Raw genomic sequence first — 25,664 nt, 5'->3', positions numbered from 1 at the left:
CAACAAAACTGCAGCTCAGAGTTAGTTCTCTGTAGGTCTCATGATTTATAATAATTCCTGCTGGGAAGCCAGAAGATTTTTTTCCTCTACTGTCACCATAGGCAAATATTAACCGACTTCAGGGCCTGATTCATCCTTACTCTCTTCCAGGAAGCCGACCCTGCCTGCTCCAGGCTATTTTTCTGTACTTACTGCAGGTGATTGCATCCCTAACTTTTATTCATATTCCTTCTGTTTGGAATACCTCTATCGCTTGCTCTTAATCATCCTTTATCTCATCCATGTAACAGTATCTCCACAAAGTCTTTCTTTTCCTTAGTCACACTCTACAAATTAAGGGCTTCTCCATAGTATTCTTTATAATTTATACACACACACACACACACACACACACACACACACACACACGTATATATACACACATATGTATATATTTGTGTGTATATATATAAATATATATATATATATATATATATATATATATATATATATTTAAAAGTATATTGCAGAATGGTTTTATAGTAGCCAAAATTGGAAATAACCCTGTAGGGGAGAAAAATTAATTTCCCCTCTACCCTTCTAGGTTCTTGGCTGAGACCCTGCTATAATAAAAGGCAGATTAACAGGAGAAAAACAAATAGAAGTTAATAACAAATATGTCTCCTCTATATAAGGAAGAGACCTAGGAAAACTGAGTAACTCCCTGAAACTAACCAAGCCATCACCTTAAATACCATATTCAGCTAAAAACAAAAGAAAGATGTTGAAGAGGAAGAGAGCCTGTTATGGGAGGTTATCAGGTAAAACACAATAATCAAGGGTACGAGTGTTATGCAAATTTAAGTTGGCATAGTCTTCACTGATGAGTTTCTAGACATTTAGTCTTGCTTCCCTTTTTGGAACTGAGAGGGAGATACCTTACAAATGGAGATTTCCCTTATAAATGTAAATTTCCCTCACAAAAGGGCAATTCTACTCTGTTTCCAGTCTGCAGCCTCTCAAAAATAATCATCCTAAAATAATCCTTAGGCCAAAAAGGCTTATTTTGGGGTGGTGTATTATGTTCCCCTTCATTCCTGCCTTTGAAACTTCTAAGAAGCTTCACAATCCAGAAGCTAAGTCGGTAGATCGGTCCATTATCTCACTGAACCAGTCTCTTAGTCTTTTTTTTTTTTTTTTTTAATCTTTATTTTCTTTATTTATTTCGTTCATTGGTTGGTTGGTTGTGCCGGGTCTTAGTTGCGGCAGGTGGATTCCTTAGTTGCAGTACGTGGGCTCCTTAGGTAACAGGGAAGAGCCAAATCTGGCTACATGTTGGACCTGTTTCTTTTACTTTAACCTTTGCTTTCCTGCTCTTGTTCACTAAAAGGATACTGTCTGTACATAATGGCCTGCCTCGGGGAACCCTGTCCCTCTGCCTGAATGTTAAACCAAAGTGCCTTTGTTGGGGGAAGCAACCTGACCCTGTCCACCTGTGGATGGCTGCAAGAAAGAAGAAATTAACACATCCCCTCCCTGAGGCTAGCCATTCCAGGGGACATTTGCAAAACTTATGGCCTTTTTACTATACTTCCTCATCTCCTCCCCCTCTCTGTTCTATAAAGGAAACTGGCATCCAAACCCAGAAAAGATGGTTTTTCGGAGACACTAGTCTGCCATCTTCTTGGTCTGCCGGCTTTCCGAATAAAGTCGTATTCCTTGCCTCAACACCTCCTCTCCCGATTCACTGGCCTGTCATGCAGTGAGCAGAGCGAGCTTGAACTCAGTGACACTTAGTTGCGGCAGGTGGGCTCCTTGGTTGCGGCAGGTGGGCTCCCTAGCTGAGGCACATGAAATCTTAGTTGCGGCACGCATGTGGGATCTAGTTCCCTGACCAGGGATCAAACCCGGGCCCCCTGCATTGGGAGCGCGGAGTCTTATCCACTGCACCACCAGGGAAGTCCCAGTCTCTTAGTCTTGAGAAGGGGTCAGGTTATTTAAAACGTTAGGTCTCATTTCAGGAGGCAGTGTTGCAAGTGGCTCCCAAAGTTGGATCTATGTTGTGTGAGCAATCAGGATTTAATAAGAGGCCATAACATTCTTAATTCATCCTGTGCCTGTCTGAACTGATGACTGAACTTCTGTTTTACAACTGCCTGTCCATTTGTCTGTCTCTCACTGAAACTAAGCATCCTGAGGGCACGAATTCTGACATGTCTGCCTAGCACTTAGCATGTGCAGTAGAGTAAGCATGGACGGATGGAAGGGAAGGAGGGAGGGAGCGAGGGTGGGGGTGTAAATGGGTAGGACTCTTAGTGGGGCTTAACTACAGACTGTTAAATTGATTAGTGTCTATACTGCATCTCTCCTGTCTCTCTAGTACATCTATCTAACTTGGAAAGAATACTCCCTAGTGACTGCTTTTCCCACCCATAAACTGTATTCACCAAGCTGACCCACCCACAACCGGAAAAGGACTTATTACAGTTTGCTTATAGCCCTGAAAATACCAAGTCTTAACTTTACATTATAAGAATAGAAGCGGCCCTGTCATTTAGTGAACACTTACTGGGCATCAGGAACTTTATACACATCACTTCATTTCAATGTCAACTATTCCTATTTGTCAGTTGCAGAATCTAAGGTTCAGAGTTTAAAGTAACTTCCTCCAGACCATAACCAGCAGTAGAGCTGGGATTCACGCCCAGGCTCTTGTCCATAAAAACTTATCTCTTCTCTCTCCCCAGTTTCTGTCCCTCAGGTAGAGATTACAGGGGTGCTAAAGTTAAAAGTTCCAACACAAAGTCAGTTTAGAAGCTCCATGGGGACCAAAACCTGACAGACCTGGACCTTCACAGTGCTCTGAGGATCCTGCACATGTTCCAGGGTTGCATCGACATCCAGGGCCACCACCAACCCAGATGTAAACCGCAAAGGGTTGTCTGACTCGCCCGCTGGCTCAATAATGGTGGCTGAGGCTTTGTGGATCTGTAAGCAAGAAGAAAATACGATTCTAAAGCCAGGTCATCTCTAGGTAACAAAACATGATCCTTGCCTTTCTGTCTCCTTATCTAATGGGTGGACATATGTTAGTCAATCAGAGGAAAGGCCCTAACCCAGCTCCTCCACTGGTCAAAGAAGATCACCAAGATGAGCAGTTTTGGATGCTCTCTGGATGGATTTGGCCTGAAGGGGTATGACACAGACGCTGACCTGCTCTGGAAGGGGGAGGTGTAGGAAGGTACTCTGCCGCAGCATGGTATGTAGAATTTTGACCACTTCTGCAGGTTTGGATGTCATGAGTCGGGGCATGAGGTCAAGAAGTTTGTCCACAAAGCTGTCCTGCAGGTGGGGCAAATCAGCGATGAAACACCTGAAGGAACAAACAGAAGCAACTATGCATTCATTCACCACAGGCTGAGCCCCAAACTTCTGCCAAGTCCTGAGGTAGGAAAAGTGATGAACTGGAGGAGTTCATGGTTACCGAGGAAAGCCATGCACCTATGTAATTATGCTGTAGTGACATGACCATCATAATAGCCTTGCTTATTAAATACCTATATATGCCAGGCATCCTCTTGTTTTACACTATCTTATTTAATCCTCCCAGCAATCCTGTGCATTATTAGAATTATTATTGTCATATTACAGATTCATTAATTAATATAACAAATATGTCTTTAGGCCTTACCAAGTAGTATTCTAGACACTGGGGACATGACACTGAGCAAAAGAGAAGAAAAAGCCTGTCTTAATGGAGCATCACTGATAGGAACATTGAGACTCAGAGAGGATAATGTTGTACTGAGGCTTAAAAAAAGTTAAGTAACTTACTCCCAGCTCTGAATGATTCCACAGTACTCTGCTTTGTAGAAGGAGATAGTCAAAAAATATTTCACTGAGGGGTGATATCAGTACAGGGACTCAGAGGCTGAATTAAGAAAGAATGTGCAGCTCTTAACAACAGATCCTCATCTGTGGCAAATCAGAGCTGTCATCTTTCCAAAAATCTCTCCAACCCAGCTGTGCAAAAACAGACTCTCCACCTTAAAGAATCTAAAACCATGTCTAACTAAATCAGTTTGCTGTACACCAGAAACATATACAACATTGTAAACCAACTATACTTCAATTAAAAAAAAAATCTAAAACCGAAAGTAAGGCATGGACTTCGTAGAGATTTGAAGTCAGGATCTAAAGAGTCAAGCTAGATTGTACCATTTACTACAGAGCAGCTCCTATTGGTGAAGAGTAGTATTGCAACTCAGCCCTATAGGAAGCTATCATCACCCAAATGAAAAAAGCCTGAAAAGTGTAGACTCATACAAACCTGTAAAGTCAGGTTTGGTAAAGTTAATGGGGGTAGAAGCAAGGAGTGAAAAAATGAAATATTAGACTTAATACATATTAGATTTTAAAATCCTATAAATGCCTTCTTCCCAGTATTGTATCGCCAGCATACCACAGGTCACAGTCAAGGTCACTACCTCGACCCCCACTGTTTCACCAAGCCTTCCACTCATCGACTGCATCTGTTTTACCTGATTTACTTCATAATGAATCCTGAGAAAACATATCTATGCTACAAAATAAAAGCTACCTATAGAATGATGGAACAATTTTTGTAGATTAGAGAGAAATACGCAAGTTTAAGAACCATGGTGCAAAAAAATAGAAACGTGATTTTTCAACAAGAGTTTGAGTTTTCCCACATAATATTTGTCTTTTTCTGGCCCAGCTGAGTGCTGAATCAAAAAAATTCCTCGTGTTTTTATTATTATGTTGTATGTTTAGCTAACTTAAGAAGTTTATATACCAGTAAAGAAAATACAGTTATCTCTCAGTATCTGTGGTGGATTGGTTCCAGGACCCCTTGCAAATACCAAAATCCACGGATGCTCAAGTCCTTTATATGAAATGGAATAATACAGTCGAACCCTCCATATCCATGAATGCAGAACCCATGGATACTGAGAGCCACCTGTATACAAATTAGGGCACACTGCATGTATAATAATAGCTTGGCTGCATGGGCTAAACCAAAGATTCTGGCTTGTGATTGCTCTTGTTTCCCTGTAAGTGCGATCTCTACATAACCAAGATTTAATAAGCTAGAAGGTGATGAAATACTTACCTCTGAAAAAAGTCCACTTCCTGTAAAAATTTTTCACACATCCCAAATAAGGGGTCAACTCTGTAGAAAAGAAAAAACAACAAAACAAAACAAACAAAAAAACCCATGTAATTTGCTTGTGAAATCTGAGAACTGAGGAGTAAAGACCAAAGTTCCAGAAACCTGAGCCCACAAGAAAAGACGATGAGCATATTATACTATAAAAATTATCTGTGAGAGAAATAGAGGACTCCTAATGGACCTAGGGGGAAATATTTGCCAGGATCCCAAGACCTAATTGAAACACTGCAGTGCCCATTAGGCTCAATGTACATTCAAAATCAAAGACTATCACAGGCCACACTTGTCACCAGATTCAGTAAGGATATAGCACAGGAGCACAGCTTACAGGCAGTGCAATGTCATATTTCTCCTCTGCAGGAGTCCTTGCAGCAGCCCATTCAGCCATCTACATAGCTGTCTGGGAGCTCTGACCTTGCCACTGATAGCTCAGATTCAAGGAGATGAGATCTACATCAGGCGAATGTGGAGACCATCTTCACTTAGAAGCCTCATGCTCCATAGGTGCTAACATCTCTTGAAGTAATCCAAAGGCATACCTTCCAGGGTCCCCACAGGGATATGCTCAGTTACAAGAATCACTGCATTCAATGAAGCCCAAAGCTATGGTGTCTGCATTAGGTAATTATAGTTCACTGATAGTTCCTTCTAGTCTACATGTAATTTTCTCAGAGATCATTTTTACCATAGCAGTGTCACCTAGTAATAGAGTTGTTGTGATTAGCTTTCCAGGGAATAGACCTGGAAACCAAAGGTCAAATTCTCATGCAGAAGGGGAAAAGGTTTTGTTACTACTTTGCACACAGACACAGACTATATGCTTTCTTCTCTATCTTGGCTTCTTTGGTCCCGCAGTAATTAGAGTATTTCATTTCTGTAGAAACTTAAATGTATACCTAAATAAGCCAGGCAACATGCCAGGACAATGTAACTTACTAATCACACAACAGATTTTTCCTTTGATCTCTGTGCATTTTATTTCTTATAATTTCTGCAGGGAATGTTCCACTTATTTTCATTAATATATTATTAATTGAAGGAGTAAAGTTCCAGTGAAGAAAAAACAAATACTCTTTCCTTATATAAAAACATGTGAGAGAATGGTATCAAGGTTCTTAATAACCGAGTCAAGTTTTTCCACTAAGCTGTAAGCTCCATGAAGAGTAGGGACTTTGTATCATTCATCATGTATTTCCTGACACAAGCAGCTATTCAATAAATATTTGTTGAATGGATAAATAAATGATAAATGGCAGATGGAAATGTACTCTACAACCAACATTAATTTGAATTATTTTCCTAAAAAGCAGGTAGCACTTGAAACTTTCTTAACTGTGACAAACTATTAGAAGTGGAACTGAAATTTGCTGGTGAGGTTAACCAACCAAAGACCACCTAGGATGAGAGAGCTGGAAGGGAGAACTCCAGCTAAGCAGAGACTGAAATGAAAACAATTTGGCCAAGTAGCACCTTTTTTGGCTTGCTCACATACAACCAACTTGGAGAATTTCCAAGCAGTAAAATACAAAAAGATTTGGGAACTCTTCCCCAACCCCCAAACAGAGTAGGTAGCCTCACCTACATGGTACGTACATGAAGTAGGCCTCTAGCACTAAGAACCCCCACTTTCAATGTAAGAGTGAGGCCCACTAGGGGAAACCAAACACTGACCTATAACTGTTGGGGAAGCCTATACCAGTTACCAATTTAAACTAGTCTAAACTTTCACTTAAAAGTATTCAAAGACAATGAAATATTATTAGATGTTATAAGGATGATAAGGAGCTGTAAAGGAGACCAAGCAGACCTCAATGAGGTAATGTCAAGGGAAGAAAGCACAGAAAGCTTTTTTAAAAATTCTAATAAACAACCTGATTAAGATTTAAGAGGAGATTTGAAAGGATACTGCATTGATAAAGCGAGAAAAACGGCTATAAAAAAGGTACACAGAAGAAAGCACACTTGGAAATAATAATAATGAAATCAACTCAACAACTGAAGAACACTAGAATGAAAAATGATGAAAACTGAAATGGTAAATTAAAAGAGTATGTTGAGGAATTTACTCAGAATATAAAGTAGAAAAAGAAACTGAAATTATGAGAGAAAAGATAAGATATAGGGAAAATAGATCCAGAAGATACAATATCCAGTATGGTAGACTGGAGTGGATGGAAGAAGTAGTAATTAAAGAAATAATAGAGGGAAAAAATCCCTGAGATAAAACAGAGCTGAGACTTCGAAGTCCCATTAAAGGTCAGTAAGAATAATGAAAGGAAACACATAACTAGACATATCCTGATGAAATTTCTGAATTCTAAAAAGAAAAAGAAAAAGTTTACAGCTTTGAGCCATGAAAAATAAGCTAACTACAAAGGAAAGAGAACCAGACAGACATCAGACATCCTAACTGTAACATTAAATACTAAAAGGCGGGCTTCCCTGGTGGCGCAGTGGTTGAGAATCTGCCTGCCAATGCAGGGGACACGGGTTCGAGCCCTGGTCTGGGAAGATCCCACATGCCACGGAGCAATTAGGCCCGTGAGCCACAATTACTGAGCTTGCGCGTCTGGAGCCTGTGCTCCACAACAAGAGAGGCCGCGATAATGAGAGGCCTGCGCACCGCGATGAAGAGTGGCCCCCACTTGCCACAACTAGAGAAAGCCCTCACACAGAAACGAAGACCCAACACAGCCATAAATAAATAAATAAATAAAAATTAAAAAAAAAAAATACTAAAAGGCAACATAGCAATACTAACAGAGTTCTGAAAGAATTCCAATTATGTATGAGAGCAAAAGAAAGGCAGTTTTAGATATGCGAAGTCTCAATGAGTATACTACTTATATACTTACTCTGAAAAACAATACTAGCGAATGAGTTCCAGTCAGATAAATAGTGAATTAGAACAAGGAATTTTAAAAGGCAATTGTGATACATAAAGAACAGTGGTGGGGTAAGCGGGAGCTAAATTATTTTGATAATGTACTTATAAAGAGTAATGCATATTTTAAGAAAGAATTCTTAAAATAAGAGATCCGTTAAAAACCATAATCCAATATATTGTACAGCACAGGGAATTACAGCCATTATCTTATAATAACTTTTAATGGAGTATAATCTGTAAAAATGCTGAATCACTACGCTGTACACCTGAAACTAATATTGTATACCAACTATACTTCAATTTAAAAAAAGAACAATCTGAAACTAAATTCTAAATTATTTAACAGCATGAAACAATCAAATAAAAGTACACTAAAACTTTCATTTTGATTAGATGTGGTCTTGATAGAGATGATCATAAATTCTATTTTTTAATGCTGAAAAATATAAGGTCAATCTGTTTATTAAAAATATAAGGGTAGGGATTCCCCGGTGGTGCAGTGGTTAAGAATCCGCCAGCCAGTGTAGGGGACACGAGTTCAAGCCCTGGTCTGGGAAGATCCCACATGCTGTGGAGCAACTACACCCGTGTGCCACAACTACTGAGCCTGTGCTCTAGAGCCCGTGCTCCGCAACAAAGAGAAGCCACTGCAATGAGAAGCCCGCGCACCGCAACGAAGAGTAGCCCCCGCTCGCTGCAAAAAGAAAGCCCGCACGCAGCAACAAGGACCCAACACAGCCAAAAATAAAAACATTTTTTTTAACATATATATATATATGAGTAAAAATACTATTTATACAACTAAAATGAGCTAACATTTGTCAAGTGTTTACTCTTAATGTGTCAGGCTGTATTTTAAGGGCTTCACATATAATAATTCAATAATCCTTACAATAACCCTATGACAGGCAAGTACTATTATTATCCCAGTTTAACTTATGGGAAACAAACTGAGACAGAAGTTCTTAAGTAACTTGTCCAAGGTCACTAAGTTTGCAAATGGTGGAGTCAAGATCTGAATCAAAGCAATGAGGCACCCCAGCCCTCTTAATCATTATGTTCTACTGCCTCTCACTTGAAGAGGTTAAAATTAGGGTACAGAACTTTCAAACCCCTGGAAGACGAAAGAAACAAAAAGAAACAAAACAATCAAAAATTTCCAGCAAAAATCAAGGAAAAAGAAAAAGAAGCAGGAATGCATACAAATGGAAAATATAAAATAATATAGCATGAGTAAAGACCAAATATATTGGAATCTTTATATAATGACATGGAAATACGAAATATTATATTGTCGGATGAAATGAAAATATGGCAGAACAGCCAAGTATATTATGATTCGATTTATGCTAATAAATGCACACATTTATAATCTACACTTTTAGTCATTTGTTTTACAAGGGGTAGATTACCAGAGAACAGAATGTTCACTTAATCTGCAATACTTAAATTTTTACAATAATCATATATAAACTGAAAAAGATATTTATTTTCTTTAAATAAAAATGTGTAGATGCCATCACAAGCACCAATCTTTTCTCAGATGTGACTGGCACATGGCAGGGATTAAACATTTGTTAAATGAATGTATGGCTATCTCTAAGATTAAATCACTACCTGAGTTTATCAGGTCGCTATCAAGATAAGCAAAGAAATAAAATAATACAATGTTCCTTTTAATGTATTTTTCAGTGCTTACTTAAAAACTCATATTTATTTCTCTACACTATTTTTAGGCTGACACAACTGGTGGACTGAGCATCAAATGTGTCTCCTGTCTGATAATGAGTTTCCTAAGTACTATATTATATTAAATCCGTGGTGCCATTATTCTTAAGATGCACCTTTATTTTATGAAACACCAAGAAACAAAAACACTTTCAATCAAACTATGGCTCACCATCAAAATATCTGATTTCAGAGAAGTAAAATTTTTAAACGTGCATTTTAGAATCAATGAAATATAGCAATTCTCATTATCAGAAAGTCTAACAGCTACCATTATAATGAGCTCTTACTATGTACTAAGTACCATGCTAAGTGCTTTTACACGTATTATCCCATTCATTTTTCGCAGAAACCCCATGAGATAGATGCTGTCATGGTTCTCATTTTACAGACAGGAAAACAAGGCACAGAGAGGCTAAAAAAACCTGTCTGTAATCAAACAACAAGTAAGTAGAGAGGTCAGGATTTGAACAAAGTAGTCTCACAGCACCATACATTCTCATAATTTGTCTTTACTGCCTAAGATAGAGCACTAGTCCCATCAGAAGAGAAAAAAAGGGGTTCTGGCACTATATTCTTAAAGAAATCTATCAAGGACTATACAGAATGCCTTGTTGCCAGATGAAGCCCTATGCTGTGTTGTAGGCAAAGGAGAGCCACCAAAGGGTTTTTCCAGGGATCTAATCTGATCCAAGAATGTAACTTGGAATATCTGAAAAAATGAAGAGCTTGTATACCCCTTAGGAAGTCTTTCCTAAATATTATTTCACGCATCATTAACCTTGGTGAGATCTCTGAATGCAGTTGTAAGTGCCTTTAAAAGGACTCAGCCACCCTTTTTCACCAACCACACATCTTACCCTCGAGCAGTCCGTGCTGTTACTATAAGTTGCAAGGCTTTGGCCTGCAGCCTCATGTGATGGATAATCACCACCTGCTTGTTCTCCACGCCACTATACATGAACTCCATTTTGTAGGTTTCTTCCATGATCTATAAGGAAAAGGTAAGTAATAAGCAGCGAAAATATCATTATAGTCTTACTTAAGAGCAAAGAGCAGCACAGGATTCTAAGTGAAACCAGATCTGAACAGAGTGCTTTTTTTAATGCCTATGCTTTAATTCTGAACTGAGATTTTTAAGTGCCTATGTTGACAGAAATTAGTGTAATTTGAGAGAAATTAATATACATGTTGAGAGAATAAATTATTTTGTCAATTAAAAAAACAAACTTTCATCTGGTAATATCATCTTCGTTGATGATATAAAGATACGAAAGTTTAAACACTGATAAAACTGTAAAGCACTGCTTGTAACTAAAGCAAATTCACTGTGATGTGGTGGCAAATGAATACGTATGGAAACGTAATCCTCAGGAAAAGTCCTCAAGAACTTAGTATTAGGAACCACTGACCACCTGTTAGCCATCCAGACTGTTCTATGGGCCTGGTCTGTCAGAGGGATTTTAGGGAGGGAATCAGTGCAGAAAACAATGTCAGTGACCTCAGCTCAAGCCCAGTGCATCCTAAGCTCTCGCTCTATTCTATCCAAGTCAGCGACTCCCCCCTGAATGATGCTTCTCTTTCCCTTCCCTTTCTTCAATGGGAGGCAAGCAATGATGGCAGGCAATGATGCTTGCCTCCCATTGAGTCAGAGCCCTGTCAGTTGTCTTCTACAACTGACAGTAAGATATGTTTCCTAATTACATGGTGCCTCAGTTTCCCTATCTGTAAATGCAGAAGAAAAAGCAGCAACATCATAAAATTTAAAGGATTAAATGGGGTATGGACGGTGCTTAGCACAGTAACTGTCACATAGCAATGGTAATTCCTTTCTCTTTCTTCCAGACTACTGCTCCCTGTCCCATCCCTCCCAACATGGCCCATTGGTGGTCTGTTGTCATTAAGTTCTACTCCCCTACAATAAGCCACATGGCAGGTCTGAGACTAGATTAGACAAGAGATGAAGCAGAGTAGTGGAAAGAAAACAGACTCTGGGTATCAGAGTACCTGAGCTCAAGTCCCTGACTTACTACCTATAGCTCTATGAATATAACCTTGCTGAGCGTTGTTTCATCTGTAAAATGGACTTAATACTTATTCCAACCTAATGGGATTATCATGAGGGCTAATTAAAATAGACTTGAAATCATTTAGTGAACTGTAATGTAACAATCATAGTCACCATCATTGTCTTCCTACTGGGTCATAATTAGTCATATACAGACTTACTATTGGGAAGACATGACCCAGAAGAGTTCACCAAATCCCAGTACCCAAGAATGAAGGGAAATTGCTCAAAACTAGAAAGAAATAAACTTAAGGCAAGTAAAATTAAAGGCTACTTAATGAACTGAGGAGGAACAAAAAGACCTTTAAATATTCAAGAGATGGTTAAAGAAAAGAGAGAGAAAGAGAGATGGTACAGGCTAAAAATATAAACCACCTCAAAATGAGTTCAGCTACATTTTCAGAAGAAAGATTCATGATAGTATTTATTGGATTTTAGTATATCTGAAATACAAACTAATAATATTTTAGAACACAAAAGAAATCTTAGAAATCAGGGAGGTTAAGGAACCTGCTCAACACCACCCAACAAATTAGAGGCAGACATGGGGACAGAACCCAAGTCCCCTGACTCTAAAGCCAGTGCTGTGTCCCCTAATTATGCTGCTTCTCATATCACTAACTTCTGACACAGGCTGAAAATGGGGAGGCCACAGCAGAACCTTGTGAAGGCCTCTGACTCTAACTTAGACAATGCAATTTCTGGACAGAGATCTGGACAGAGATCCACCTGAGGAGAAGGTCTCAATAAGCTTACCTGTTTTGCTGCTGCTGAGGCCAAATCACTCTGCTTCACATACAAAGGGGCAGCCACATTCCACAGCTTTTCCTGCAAGGCCTAACAAATCAGGAGAGGACAGAACACAGAGGTCAAAAAGACTGCCAAATAATTTGAGACTTAAGTGTCTGTTTTGCTTTGAAAATTTACCGTGATCAAGACTTCCTCTCATTCTTATTCTTTTAGACCAATAAGCCCTACCTATTATGGACAGAGAGGAGACCAATGATTTGGGCCAAATGAACTCCTCCCCATTCAATTCCTGGCCCAAAGACCCTATGTTCCAGACCAGAGCTTGCAAGCAGAGTGCAGGAGCCATGAAGGCCTCACCAAGAATGTCCAGGCACGTCAGGCTTCTGAGGCTCTGGGACCTCCTTGATCCCAGAGTCAATGGACTAACCAGACTGCCTAGACCCTTCTTCCCTGACTTAGTTCCTTTTTCTTTGCTCCATGCTCACTATCCTTTGAACAGTCCCATCACCTTACCAACATACTCAAACAAGAAATCAAGAAGCTTTCCTAGATTCCTCCCTCTCTCAATCTCTCCACATTCAAAACTATCACTTAGAGCCACGGATTTTACCTTCCATCTCCCTCCTCGCCTATCCATCCATACGGCCATCTCATCTAAACCTCTGCTACAGTCTCGTATTTTCACAGCCCTTCTTAATTACAGACATAATGACATTACAGAAAACCTAGACTAACACTGTACAACAGAAATATAACATAAGCCATGTATGTAATTTTACATTTTAGAGTAGCCACATCTTTAAAAGTAAAAAGAAACAGGTGAAATTAATTTTAACAATATAGTTTATTTAACCCAGTATAAATAAGATATTATTTCACTATGCAATCAATATTTTTAAAATTATTAATGAGATAGTTTACATTTTTTCATACTAAGTCTAAGAAATCCAGTGTGTATTTTTCACTTACAGTACATCTCAATATGAACATTTATTTATTTATTTTTATAAATTTATTTATTTTTTATTTATTTATCTTTGGCTGCATTGGGCCTTCGTTGATGGGAGCGGGCTTTCTCTAGTTGCGGCGAGCGGGGCTACTCTTCCTTGCGGTGCACGGGCTTCTCACTGCGGTGGCTTCTCTTGTTGCGAAGCACGGGCTCTAGGCACGTGGGATTCAGTAGTTGTGCCATTTGGACTCAGCAGTTGTGGCTCGTGGGCTCTAGAGCGCAGGCTCAGTAGCTGTGGCGCACAGGCTTAGGTGCTCCGCAGCACGTGGGATCTTCCCAGATCAGGGATCAAACCCGTGTCCCCTGCATTGGCAGGCGGATTCTTAACCACTACACCACCAGGGAAGTCCTCAACATGAACATTTAAAGTGCTCAATGGTCACACGTACATAGTGACTACTGTATTTGACAGTGGCAGGTCTAGACTATAGATATAGAAATTGTTTAATAACCTAAATCATACTACCACTAAGAGTTATTATTTTTGAATATTTGCTTCCAATCATTTCCTATATGCATGTTTTTTTATATAGTTGTAGTCAGAAAGCAGAAGTAATTTTGTATGCTTCTTTGGGTACATAACATTATGTCATATTTGGTCATGTTCTTATATAATTCTTCATAAAGATCATTACTGCTACAGAATATACGGTTGAGTAGATGTGCCACGATTTATTTAGCTCCTCCCCTATTATCAAACACTTGCCTGCCTTGGGTTCTAAGTCTGGGTCCCTTACCTACACTTCTGCTCCATGACGCTGAATAAAAAACATAGTTCTGTGTTCTTTTTAGGAGTAATCTCTTCTCTTTTCCTACTAAAGGAAAGTGGATTCTTTTCAAAGGCCTCCTTGTATTCCTATCTAGAAGACAACAAGCCAAGGAAGAAGGAAGAAGACCAACACTGACATGGCACTCACTATGTACCAGGCACTAGACCAAGGGTTTTCACATGCACTGCTTGCTACCAATCCTTACCTGGGTAGAGTTATTAGCCTCGTTTCATAGATGCTTGGAAAAGCCAAATAACTGTGCAAAGGGACATGAAGGAACTTTTGGGGGTAATGGAAATCTTCTATATCTTAACTGTGGTGGTGGTTACACAGGCATATATATTTGAAAGTATCTAGCCAAATAAGGACTGTTTAAATCCCAACCTACTTCAGTGTACACACTCATCTTTACATGCATACACACACCTACACAACCCTAAGCTCACATATCTTACAGTGGCAAATAATTTCTGACGCCTCCATTTATTCTGACTTTGGTCAAATATCATTAATAACTTTGAAGACTAACCACATTTAGAACTAAAGCCAAGTAAGTCTTATCAAGTTAGAAGGGCTCTTCTAAATTCTAAGCCTAAATTTATAACAGAACTCTGCTGCAGAAGCTGACAGCTATTGAGCTAGTTTAATTGGTTTTCAACTCAGTGAACTGAAACAGCTTTTGAGTACCAATTTTGCGTGTGTATATATATGTACTCTAACTACCTAGTATGAAATGACAGCAAGTCATTAGCACTCTTTTTTTTTTTTTTTTAAATCAACTCCCTACCACTGTGGTTCTGTTGTCATTCCTGAGTTTGTGGCACATGGTTAGTACTTTTTTTTTTTTTAATTTTATAGCTACTTTATTTATTTATTTATTTTTGGCTGTGTTGGGTCTTCAGTTCGTGCGAGGGCTTTCTCTAGTTGCGGCAAGCGGGGGCCACTCTTCATCGCGGTGCGGGGACCGCTCTTCATCGCGGTGCACAGGCCTCTCACTATCGCGGCCCCTCCCGTTGCGGGGCACAGGCTCCAGATGCGCAGGCTCAGTAGTTGTGGCTCACGGGCCCAGCTGCTCCGTGGCATGTGGGATCTTCCCAGACCAGGGCTCGAACCCGTGTCCCCTGCATTAGCAGGCAGATTCTCAACCACTGTGCCACCAGGGAAGCCCTAGCACTCTTAAGAGCAATGAAATCAACCTTTGACTAATCTGACTTTGACCAAATGAAATTAGCATTTAGAAATATATAAATATATAAAATACAAATGTTTATACAAGATCGTTGCTAATCAAATTATTAAAAAACAATTAAAATCCTTGGGATTCTAATGCAAATGGTTATCCAACCTGCTCTAATTATATGATAAAAGAATTCTCCCAAATTAAAAAATTCAAATTCCTATATGAGCTAACAATTCTTTAATTAGAGGCAAATATAATTATACTGCAGAGTACATAATTTCCCCATTGCTAAGCGGTTGCAGAAAACCATTTATTTTTCTACTTATGGCCTCAAACACTGCTGGATCCATTAAACTGCATTCTTAGCAACACACTCATGAACAAAATGGATTCAAACCAACCTTGATGAGAAGAAGTTGACACCTAAGATAGGTAGCAGAGAAGTCAGCTACTCCTGCCAATTCAGACTGAAGTTCTCCAAGTCTTTGCAGATCCCTGTAGTAAATAAAAACCCAAGCCAAACAGAATAAGGATAATAACACCAATTAAAGATCATGTCAAAAGCTTTTTACCATTTTATACCTAGTAAATTGGTAAAAAATTTTTAAATGACAGCACTCAATGCTGAAGTGGTTATAACGAAACTGGTTCACTTACACTTTGATAGCAGTTTATGCTGCTATAATTCTTCTGGAAAACAAAACTGTACTACGTTATAAAAGTCACGCATATAGTCAAAAGTTTTGATCAGTAGCTTTATGCTAAGAAGTAATTCTAAGGGAAACATTCAACAGAAATGAAATGCTTTATGCCCCACAATATTCATTGTCATGTGGACTATTATAGTAAAACCCAGTAACTACTTAAATATTCAATGGTAGAGGAATTATTAAATTACTGTACATACAGTAAATGGAATATTCTACAACCATTAAAATATAATATGGTAATAAGTTATATGATCTCAACTATGTAAAAACCATATATATATATATATATATATATATATATATACACACACACACATATATGAAATATGAGTAAAACACAGCAACCTGTTTTCTAGATAGAGGTATTAGGGTGTTTTTTAGTGCCTTCTCCTAACTATGCTTTATTTTCCAAGTGTTTTATACAATGGGTAAGTATGTTTTATATCATCAGAAAAAAAAAGTTTAAGGTATCATAGTGGGCTCCATTGGCTGCCTACCTAGTTAGTAATTTTCCACTTTTTCCTTACTAAGTGAACCCTGATTTTGTTCAAGAGAAGGTGCCCCAAACCTAGTTCCAGGTAGAGTCCGACTGGACTAAGCTAATTAGTACACATCATCTCCCTGGTTAGGTCACCTAAGTTGGCCTTATGAGTCCTAATGGAAGGACTTATATTCAATGCTTGAAGCAGGTCTGATGGTGGTCTATGAATCACTCATACTCTCTTTTCTTTCTCTCTCTCTGTCTCTATCTCTCACTAGACTGAACAAGAATATTTTATAGTCCTGATTACCACTGGCAGTCATACTGTAACTCTAAAAGAAAAAACGCCTTGGGATAAAGCAAATGTTGAGGACAAGAAAAATCCAAAGAGACAGAGAGAAACTGGGTCCTTAATGATATAAATGAACTACTTAACCATACCATACTAAGAAATGCCTCTGATTTCTGTTCATATGAAGAAATAAATAGCCATTATAAGTTAATTTGAGATAAGGTTTTCTGATACTCACAATTAAAAGCATGCTAACTGGATATAGGTATAGACAAAGTGATTGCAACCATATTAAATACATCTGCCTGTGGACAAGAAAACAGAAAGTGGTACACACACATAAAATAGTTGTGTTCAGGGCTGGGACTACTGATTTGAAACATTTAATTTTTTTAATAGGTTATACATACCTAGCTATAGAATTACACCAATAAGGAATAGAATTCAAAAGATACTAAAGGATAGACTATTAAATTAGTCCACTTTCCTATACCTGTGTGCTGTTAACCAGTAATCTTTTCCAGAGACAACTACCATACCAGTTTCTTTTAAATTCTTCTGGAAATATGCTATACATCTACAAAAAGTAATGTTTTTCTTTTCTTTCTTCTTTTTTGGGGAGGAGAGAGAGGGAGAATGAGAGAGAGCGTGAGCAAGCAAGCTAACAATCTCAGAAAAAATTCGTAGAAAGCTGCTTGGTTTTTTAATGTCAGTATCAAAATTTCACATAGAAATGATAACTGTGGGAAACCTAAAGATCTGGCTCATGAGGGAAGTTAACTGTTTCAGGGCTGGGATACTATATCAGGTTTCATAGCAGCCTGCGCAAAATTGTCCATTGGACTAAGCCCCTCCCTCTTATTTCAGGCAACTTTCTGATAGCTAATGCTGCCTCCTGAGAACCTTGATACAAGAAAGGAGATGCCCTGGAAAGGGGCAAAAATGAATTATTTCCAAAGTGACTGAAGAAATTAGGGTCTGTGGCTTATATACCGTCTCTTTTGAGTTTTGGTGATTTGAGCTAATCCTGGAGAGCCTGCTCATGTGTGGGTATCAAGCACAATAAAAGGCAAGACCCTGTACTAGCTAACCATACCTGTAAAATCCTATTTTGGCGGCCAGCTGGTCTCTCCCTTTCGCATCTCTGATGTCTCTCTTGCAAAAGATGGCCCTGAATCATTCTACGTCTGAACCATTTCATCTCCAGAAAGATTCTGCCTTCTGCTACATTATAGAGAACACTGACCAGCTGACTCTACATTAGCTGACTGCCCCCAAGCGTTAAGTCATTCTACCACCCTTGCCCTGTAGCATTTGTTCTGAATTGCACAAAGCAAGATGCAACCCAACTAGCCATGGGAAATCTGAACTATTATACAAACAAAAATAGAAACTTGCCAGCCCTGCTCAAAACGCTCTGTGTCCCAGTGTTTGCTCTCTGTATTTCTTTTTTTTGCTGACCACTGCACTTTAATAAGATGGAATCACTGATAATTACACAGAAGCTACCTGCCTAAGCCAAAATCCTTGAGGTTCACATGAACCTAGTTATACAAATTAAGAAACAAATGGCATGTTCAAAACCATAAGGAAATATCTCGAAGCTCAGGTGATGAAGGCTGGGGTGAATGAATCGGCACACTTATTTCACGCTGTTGAAGAGTTTGTGGGCCACGCGGTGGTCCCTTGCATGCAAGAAGTCAAAGAGCTCCTCTGTGCATCCTCCTCTGTCAGTGACCTGGAGGATACATGCTCATCATAGAGCTCTAGCCGCTCCCGAGCCTTTACACATTGCTCCAGCTGCTCGCATTGCTCTCTCACTGTTGTTAGGGGATCCACTCATTCCTCCTCCTCCTCTTCCTTCTCCTTGGGAACTCCGGACCCAGTCAGCATCCTTTGCTCGTCCTCCAGCCCCATGTCCAGCTGCTGTTGTGGACACAACATGAGCAGCAACAGCGGCACCTATTCTCTGTATTTCTTTATGCCCACAATCCTCAGGAAGCCTCAGTTTAGACATCCATCAGGAGGCTATGGACTCTTTAATGAAAAAGGTACAAAAAAGCATCTCCTATGTGCACTGTACTAGGTGTGCTAGGTGTTTCCTTATTTGAGCTCACTTAATCCTTACAATGTGAACTGCAATTATAGGCATACTTTGGAAAATTGCGGGTTCAGTTCCAGACCGCCACAAATAAAGCAAATATCACAATAAAGCTAGCTAGGCACGCAAGTTTTTTGGTTTCCCAGTACATACAAAAGTCATGTTTACATTACACTAGAGGTTATACTGTTCTCCACAGTGGCTGTACCAATTTACGTTCCCACAAACTGTAGGAGGGTTCCTTTTCTCTGTACACTCTCCATCATTTAGTATTTGTAGACTTTTTGATGATGGCCATTCTGACCAGTGTGAGATGATAGTATCTCACTGTAGTTTTGATTTGCAGTCTCTAATAATCGGTAATGTTGAGTACCTTTTCATGTGCCTGTTAGCCATCCGTACGTCAAACTATGTTGAATAAAAGTGGTGAGAGTGGGCATCCTTCTCTTTTTCCTGATCTTAGAGGGAATGCTTTCAGCTTTTCACCACTGAGTATGATGTTGGCTGTAGGTTTGTCATCTATGGCCTTTATGATATTGAGGTATGTTCCCTCTATGCCTGCTTTCTGTAGTGTTTTTACCAGAAGTGGATGTTCCATTCTACCAAAAGCTCTCTGTTATCTATTGAGATGGTCATATGGTTTTTATTCAGTTTGTTAATATGGTGTATCACATTGATTGATTTGCAGATATTAAAAAAGCCTTGCATCCCTGGAATCAATCCCACTTGATCATGGAGGATGATCCTTTTAATGTGCTGTTAGATTTAGTTTGCTAGTATTTTGTTGAGGATTTTTGCATCTATATTCATCAGTGATATTGGCCTGTAATTTTATTTTTTTGTGATACCTTTTCTAGTTTGGGTATCAGGGTGACGGTGGCCTCATAGAATGAGTTTGGGAGTGTTCCTTCCTCTGCAATGTTTTGGAATAGTTTCAGAAGGACAGGTGCTAACTCTTCTCCAAATGTTTGATGGAATTCACCTGTGAAGCCATCTGGCCCTGGACTTTCATCTGTTGGGAATATTTAAATTACTGGTTCAACTTCAGTACTGGTAATTGGTCTGTTCATATTTTCTATTTCTTCCTGGTTCAGTCTTGGGAGATTGTACCTTTCTAAGAATTTGTCCATTTCTTCTATGTTGTCTATTTTGTTGGTGTACAGTGGTTCATAGTAGTCTCTCAGGATCTTTTGTATTTCTGTGGTGTTGGTTGTTAACTTCTCCTTTTCATTTCTGATTTTATTGGTTTGGGCCCTCTCCCATTTTTTCCTGATAAGTCTGGCTAAAGGTTTATCAATTTTATTTATTATTTTTAAAGAATCAGCTTTTAGTTTCATCAATCTTTTCTATCGTTCTTTTAGTCTCTTTTTCATTTATTTCTGCTTTGATCTTTATGATTTCTTTCCTTCTACTAACTCTGGGTTTTGTTTGTTCTTCTTTCTATAGTTGCTTTAGGTGTAAAGTTAGGTTGTTTGAGATTTTTCTTGATTCCTGAGGTAAGCTTGTATCGCTATAAACTTCCCTCTAAGAACTGCTTTTGCTGCATCCCATAGGTTTTTTTTTTAAATAAATTTATTTATTTATTTATTTATTTTTGGCTGTGTTGGGTCTTCGTTTCTGTGCAAGGGCTTCCCCTAGTTGGGGCGAGCAGGAGCCACTCTTCATCGCGGTGCACGGGCCTCTCACCATCGCGGCCTCTCCCGTTGCGGAGCACAGGCTCCACACGTGCAGGCTCAGTAGTTGTGGCTCACGGGCCTAGCCACTCCGTGGCATGTGGGATCTTCCCAGATCAGGGCTCAAACCCGTGTCCCCTGCATTGGCAGGCGGATTCTCAACCACTGCACCACCAGGGAAGCCCCATCCCATAGGTTTTGGATTTTCGTACTTTTGTTTTCATTTTTCTCCAGGTATTTTTCTGATTTCCTCTTTGATATGAAACAAGTCTTTGGATTTTAAATCTCACTATACCAGATCCTTCATGTCACACAGACTGTTTATGCAGAAACAGAGCAGTGTGACAAGATGGAAGGGCTAGAAAAACCTATGTTCTAGTCCAGGGCTTTGCTGTTCCTTGTCTTTGACAGTCTTTTCCCTTCTTCACTTGACTAATTTCTATTCATTCTACTGGTCATTGCTTAAACCATGAAAGGAAGGGTTAGGTGCCCCCTTCCGTCTTCTAGAAAACCCTGTACTTAATGTATTGTGTGGAAATCACAATACTGCATTGCCTGTTTACCTAGCTATTTCCCCAACCAGGCTGTAAGATCCCTTGCAGCAGAGACTATGCCTTGTTTACTATTGCGTCCCTTCTGCCTAGCACAATGCTTGGCGCTAAAAAACCATATAACAAATTAATGATCTCCAGCTCCCTCACTCATTGTAAAAATTGGATAATTCTCATGGAATTGTTTTCAAATTCAATGAAATAATGTACATAAAACAGAAGAGTGGGCACTTAACAGACAGCAGCTCTTGCTATGATCAAGGATAGTGGAGCCTTACAAAAGATTAAATCCATGCAACTGAAGGTGAGGTATGACCAGAAGAAAATGCCATCTATAAAAATATTAAAAGTCTTCATTCCTGGTTAAGCCATCATAACCAGAGTTTTCAACAAATATTTACTAAGCTCCTAAATAAGGCACCCAAAATACAGTGGTGAAGACAAAGTAGTTATGTCAAGTTCTAAAAACAAACCAAAAAAATCATCCCCCAGGGTCCTCACTGAACTACAGCAGTGAGATGAAATCTTATTTGGGTGACATGGCTGCTTAGATTACAACAAAGGACAATGTGTTTGACGGTGAAGTTTGTTTGATACTAGTACTAACAAGTAAACGGCCAGAGTCCTAATCAGAGAAACTTCTGTATGAAATTCTGACTAACATTTCACTTTTCAGCAACTACGGAAAAATGTAAATTCTGAAGAACCCCAGGGATCATCTGACGTTATCACCCCTGATAAAAGAATCCCCTTCACTGCTGCATATCAGAGAGCAACAATTTTAGAGTCAAACAAAGCTAGATTTAAATTCCATTTGTGCTACTTCCTAGCAAATTGCTTCATTTCCCCAAATTTCTATTTCTTCATTGTAAAATGGTTAACAACATCTAACTGCAATAATATTTGTAAAACACAGTAGGTCATCAGTAACTGCTGCACCATCTGCTTTCCTTTTCGGATCTTTCACCATCCTGGCCACCTTTCTCAGAATGCACTTAACTAGAAACATAGTGCCCAGGACTGACCACAGCACTAGAACCGCGGTCTGACCAGCCCAAAGCCCAACAGGACTATCACCTCATAAAATCCAGATCATCAGAGTGACTCAAACCTGGGTGTTTACTGAGTACCTACTAATAGCCAGCACTGCAGCTGATGACCAAATTGGCTTGCTTTTGTGCATTTTGTACCTTCTCAGTGCCAACTGGATAGAAAACTGTCAAGGACAAAACTTAAATGTTTATTTAGGTGTGGCTGAGTGGGGAAGTAGAGCTTATTTTCCTGGGCTCGGGGCCAAAAACTTCAGTAGCAGCTTCTAAATTTAATCACCTTGGTGAGGGAGCAGATGAGAAAGAAAATGTGATCCAGGCATCACTTCAGGGTCAGCAAACTTTTTCTGTAAAGGGTCACATAGTAAACATTTTAGGCTTTGTAGTCCATATAGTCTCTGTGGTAACTACTCAATCTACCACTGCAGCAATGAAAGCAGCCATAGACAGTACCTAAACGAATGAGTGTGGCTGTGTTTCAATCAAACCCTATTTACAAAAGCAGACAGATATTGTCTTTGCTAAAGGCAAATGGGGGGCTTCCCTGGTGGCGCAGTAGTCAAGAATCCTCCTGCCAATGCAGGGGACACGGGTTCGAGCCCTGGTCCGGAAAGATCCCACATGCCGCAGAGCAACTAAGTCCATGCGCCACAACTACTGAAGCCCACGTGCCTAGGGTCTGTGCTCCGCAACAAGAGAAGCCACTGCAATGAGAAGCCCGCGCATCGCAACGAAGAGTAGCCCCCACTCCCTGCAACTAGAGAAAACCTGCGCGCAGCAATGAAGACCCAACACAGCCAAAAATAAATAAATAAATAAATAAATTTATTTTAAAAATTAAAAAAAATAAAGGCAAATGGGTTTCATTTCTTTTCAAATCATTCAGGACATACTAATAGGGCCTGGCAGAGTCTGCTGATTGTTCTCGATATCCTTCCCTTCTTCCTTAGTAACAGAGTCACCAAGTGTTAACTAAGCACTGGTCACCCAGAACAAAGACTACCTTTCCTAGCTCCTTACAGCTAGATATAGCCATGTGACTTAAGTTCTAGTCAATGGGACACAAGTAAAATTAGAACATGCAACTTTGGGGAACTGTCTTTAAAAGGGAGTGGTTGTAGAAAAGATGCCCTTCTGCTCTTTCCTTTTTCCTAGAGGCTGGATTACAAAGGGGATAGTTAAAGTTTGGATCTTCAGGCAAAGGCCACTTGATGCAGAAGATGGAGAAATAAGAAAGAATGAGTCTAGGTCATCAGCCATCTCAGCTCTGTCCGCCTATGAGAAAGAATTAACCTTTTATCCTGTTTAAGTCACTGTTAGTTGCATTTTCTGTTACTCTAACTAATATAAGGTAAGAAAAATTGAAAACAGCTTCTTTGTAACTCTTTCTAGTTTTGTACTAATCATCAATCTTGTCATGAACACAAAGCTTTTCTTTGTAATATGCTTAAACTACAATCTAATCCAAATAAAAACATCATAAAATCATGTCAACACAGTCAGAAAAACTAGCCTATAACCAACATTAGAAATCAAAAGGATCAAGCCAAGCATAACAACGTTAACTTTATCAAAGGAAAGGGATGATCAATCACCGCACCTGATGGTGAACTCTAACAGCTCCTGAGTTCCTTGAGGGTCCAGGTGTTGAAGACTGTATACCCTTTCAAGGCTCTGCTGCAGGAACTGATGGGAAGGATCCTCATGAGGCATGATATTGGGAGAAAGAGCTGATGACACTAGTTTTCTACCTGGTAACTAAGCAAACACAGTGGGGTTACAGCACCATCAAATTCTGTGGCTTAAGAAAAACAAAAACAAAAACTTCTGTGGCTCAGTTTTTAGTAACACGAAGAAACCAGGAAAAAAATGTGAACAAAACAAAGAAATGGAAAAAAAAAGCTAGATAATTCTGTAAACAACCTTTTTCTCCTTCCTCAGCTTAAGTGGGAGAAAGGGAAAGAGAGAGAGAAAACGAACATGGTCTACCGAATATAGCCACAGCTGCAAGGAGAAAAAGAAAAGAGAATGGTATAACATTATTTTCTATTGTTAACTGAAATAAATGGGCTAACCACAGAAACAGGACTAAAAATTAATCTGTAATCACATTTATTTTTAACCTTTATTTGATCATTCACTTCATAGAAGAGTGATGATTTATTCCCAAATAAGTTTATATAGCATGTTGTAAAAATGTTTTTTATGATGATAATTATAATCCTTGTTCTTACTGTTAAAAGTGGCTACCTTTCAAGAAAGGGATGAGGAAGGGAGAGCAAAAAGGATTTTACTTTTAACTTTGTATCTTCTATATAGTTTAAATTTTCTAACCATGTACATATATTATTCTAAATAAAGTCATTTAGAGTTACTTAAGCAGGGATGAGTAAATACAAACAAAGAGCTTAGAAAAGTGCCTGCACACAGCATTCAGTAAGTGTTTGCCATTATTATCGTTATGGTTCATTAAAATTTTTTTCTTTCTATATCTCTCAGTTTAAAAATAATAAAGAGTTTATTATTAAAAAATAAACTTGGGAGTTCCCTGGTGGCGCAGTGGATGACACTCTGCGCTCCCAATGCAGGGGCCCCGGGTTCGATCCCTGGTCAGGGAACTAGATCCCACACGCATGCCGCAACTAAGGAGCCTGCCTGCTGCAACTAAGACCCACAACCAAAAAAAAAAAACTTGCTGAGAATCATAGCTTTATGTAATTATTAAGATATAACACAATCTTATCCTTGATTTAAAATATGTTGTTCCAGATTTCTTCTTCTTGCCTAATATAATCAATAACCCAGGGACATTTTTTTTTAAAATCTTTATTGGAGTATAATTGCTTTACAATGGTATGCTAGTTTCTGCTTTAAATCAAAGTGAATCAGCTATACATATACATATATCCCCAAATCTCCTCCCTCTTGCGTCTCCCTCCCACCCTCCCTATCCCACCCCTCTAGGTGGTCACAAAGCACCGAACTGATCTCCCTGTGCTATGTGGCTGCTTCCCACTAGCTATTTATTTTACATTTGGTAGTGTATATATGTCCATGACACTGTCTCACTTCGTCCCAGCTTACCCTTCCCCCTCCCCGTGTCCTCAAGTCCATTCTCTATGTCTGCGTCTTTATTCCTGTCCTGCCCCTAGACCCAGGGACATTTAAAAAATGAATCTTCTTAAAAGATTCAGAGCAGGGACTTCCCTGGGGGCACAGTGGTTAAGAATCCACCTGCCAAT

The 25,664-nt window shown here is 39.2% G+C and overlaps 1 protein-coding gene and 1 pseudogene across 2 annotated transcripts in view; both read right to left on the bottom strand.

Moving 5' to 3' along the window:
• Nucleotides 1-25,664, bottom strand: part of INTS4 (integrator complex subunit 4) — a 130,077-nt gene that overhangs the window by 9,609 nt on the left and 94,804 nt on the right. For both annotated transcript variants that reach the window (XM_059930719.1, XM_059930720.1), the window contains 7 exons: nt 24,023-24,180; nt 15,967-16,060; nt 12,613-12,693; nt 10,649-10,779; nt 5,114-5,173; nt 3,193-3,352; nt 2,824-2,967 (listed from right to left, as the gene is read on the bottom strand). In XM_059930719.1, the coding sequence (XP_059786702.1) occupies nt 2,824-2,967; nt 3,193-3,352; nt 5,114-5,173; nt 10,649-10,779; nt 12,613-12,693; nt 15,967-16,060; nt 24,023-24,180 (828 nt within the window). The remainder of the gene's footprint in view (nt 1-2,823; nt 2,968-3,192; nt 3,353-5,113; nt 5,174-10,648; nt 10,780-12,612; nt 12,694-15,966; nt 16,061-24,022; nt 24,181-25,664) is intronic.
• On the bottom strand, nt 18,691-18,965 carry LOC132369765 (cytochrome b-c1 complex subunit 6-like, mitochondrial; annotated as a pseudogene).

The sequence above is a fragment of the Balaenoptera ricei genome, chromosome 8, assembly GCF_028023285.1.
Source record: "Balaenoptera ricei isolate mBalRic1 chromosome 8, mBalRic1.hap2, whole genome shotgun sequence".
NCBI classification, from domain to species: domain Eukaryota; kingdom Metazoa; phylum Chordata; class Mammalia; order Artiodactyla; family Balaenopteridae; genus Balaenoptera; species Balaenoptera ricei.
Note: the sequence above shows the minus strand (reverse complement) of the source record. Positions and strands in the feature narration are given on the sequence as shown.